This window comes from Acanthisitta chloris, unplaced genomic scaffold, assembly GCF_000695815.1.
Source record: "Acanthisitta chloris isolate BGI_N310 unplaced genomic scaffold, ASM69581v1 scaffold20532, whole genome shotgun sequence".
NCBI classification, from domain to species: domain Eukaryota; kingdom Metazoa; phylum Chordata; class Aves; order Passeriformes; family Acanthisittidae; genus Acanthisitta; species Acanthisitta chloris.
Genome location: NW_008659030.1, coordinates 510 through 2,331, shown reverse-complemented (window position 1 = coordinate 2,331; position 1,822 = coordinate 510). Strand labels below are relative to the sequence as shown.

The following is a 1,822-nucleotide window of genomic DNA, read 5'->3' as shown; positions in this document are numbered from 1 at the left end:
AAACACATTAATGTCAACCAGCTTACCATTCTGCACCAAGAATTTAGCTGATGGCCCCTGGGGTATGTTTGCAAGCCTGTAGAGGACAGGTAGTGGGGAAGAGAGAAAAGAGAAGCATTAACAGCAGCCAGAAGCTATGATGGATTTCCACAGTACAGCCAACCTGTCAGTCCTTTATTGAAGTAATTTCTGTTGCTTTTATAGATTGAGTTCCTTTAACAGACTCAAATACTTGATTTCTACATAATTTTGTAAAAGGCTTCTGCAGTCTACAGAAGCTGGTCATGCATTGTAAACTTGCACAATCCACAGAAGTGCAAGATTAGAGCAGATTTGACAAAGCAACACTGTTTCATGCACCTTCACTATTACAGTAAGAAACCTGGGCTAGAACTGAAGCATCAGCAGCTACATACACAAATATAACAAAGCATTTTCTTACCACATGTAGAGATCCTGTTTCTTTTTGGCTTCAAAAAAGATGCACTTATTGCAGTTTTTCATTTCACACACCTACACGAGACACAATAAATTAGCTGTTTACAAACATTTTGAAGACATCTTTGAAAACTTTCCACATTCATCTCTAATATTTTCTCCTTCACAAAATGTAAGTCCAAAAGCAGAGGTCTTGTCTTAACAAATTCCACCTACTGATCCCCAAACTTAAGATGAAACACTTGTTTTGTTGAAAAATCTCAAATATTAATTGCCGGGAGTAATAACTTCCTTAAAGCTACAAACAACTTGATAAGCTCTCCAGAATACCAACATGAGAGCAGGTGCTGTGATATTAGGCTCTAGGCTGAGAACTATCAATGGAGTACTACACAGTTTGGGCTGGCTGCATATTTCTGCCCTGTATTCTTCAAGTATAGACTGTACTACACCTTTCACCTATACAGAACGACACATTCTCTTTTATTTCTTCATGACGAAAGTCTACATTTATATGAAAGTTTCATTTTGGTTTCATTAATCAAAAGTCAAGTTCCTGTTCTAACACAAGTGCTTTTTGAATAATTTTCATCTCTGAAGTTATACAACTCCTGCAACTAGTATGAGATCATTTGAACTTGCTGCCCTTTTCTCTTGCACACTGGATTTCCACAGAAAGTAAAAAAAAAAAAGGCAGTAGAGAAATCCTTAATTACCTCATTAATTACAAACAACTGGTCTTTACGGTCCATTTTAGTATCTGGAAGACAAGAACAACATTTACAAGGCTGGAAAACCAATTTAACACAAGTGGTTCTTCGTTAACAGTCAGTCCTTTTGCAAAAGTTTTACATAAATGAAAAATTAAAAATAACTATCAAGTTATTTCAGTCACGTTACGGAATAAATTAACACAGCAACAAAGCTATCTGTGCACTTGCAAGACTCATGCCATAGAATTCAATTACCAGAAGATATTAAGACACAACAACAGTCGCTGTATTCATTGGCTTGAAAGGGGTTTGATGTTTGTTTAAGAAGCAAGTTTCATCAAAACACTTATGCACCACATTTTTAACAAGGAACAGGTTGTTAGAAGCTGTTGGCTTAAAAGCATTCTGAAAAATCTAACCCTACCTGCTTTAGAGTGAGGCATCAATGTCCTTAAGTCTTGCATTAGGTGCCTTGTTCTGAAATTAATTCCACGAGAAGAGAATATCAGCACTCGCTCCTTGTTTTTCCATTTACCCTAGGAAAAAGACACAAAAGTTACGTGGGAAGTTTCTAGCCTTAATACTATTACAACACAGCAAAAATAGATGTCTGAAGTGCAATTACAGAAAACCCCAGTAAGAACACGTTTTTATCTGCCCACCTGCACAGA

The 1,822-nt window shown here is 36.7% G+C and overlaps 1 protein-coding gene across 1 annotated transcript in view; it reads right to left on the bottom strand.

Annotated features, from left to right (window-relative positions):
• The window catches only part of BRIX1 (BRX1, biogenesis of ribosomes, homolog (S. cerevisiae)), a 3,608-nt gene extending 1,925 nt beyond the window's left edge, over positions 1–1,683 (bottom strand). Inside the window, exons 1-4 of the mRNA XM_009069250.1 lie at positions 1,576–1,683; positions 1,155–1,198; positions 443–513; positions 27–76 (exon numbers count right to left, since the gene is read on the bottom strand). Of these exons, the coding sequence (XP_009067498.1) occupies positions 27–76; positions 443–513; positions 1,155–1,198; positions 1,576–1,615 (205 nt within the window). The 5' untranslated portion in view covers positions 1,616–1,683. The remainder of the gene's footprint in view (positions 1–26; positions 77–442; positions 514–1,154; positions 1,199–1,575) is intronic.
• Between the last annotated feature and the right edge of the window lie 139 nt (positions 1,684–1,822).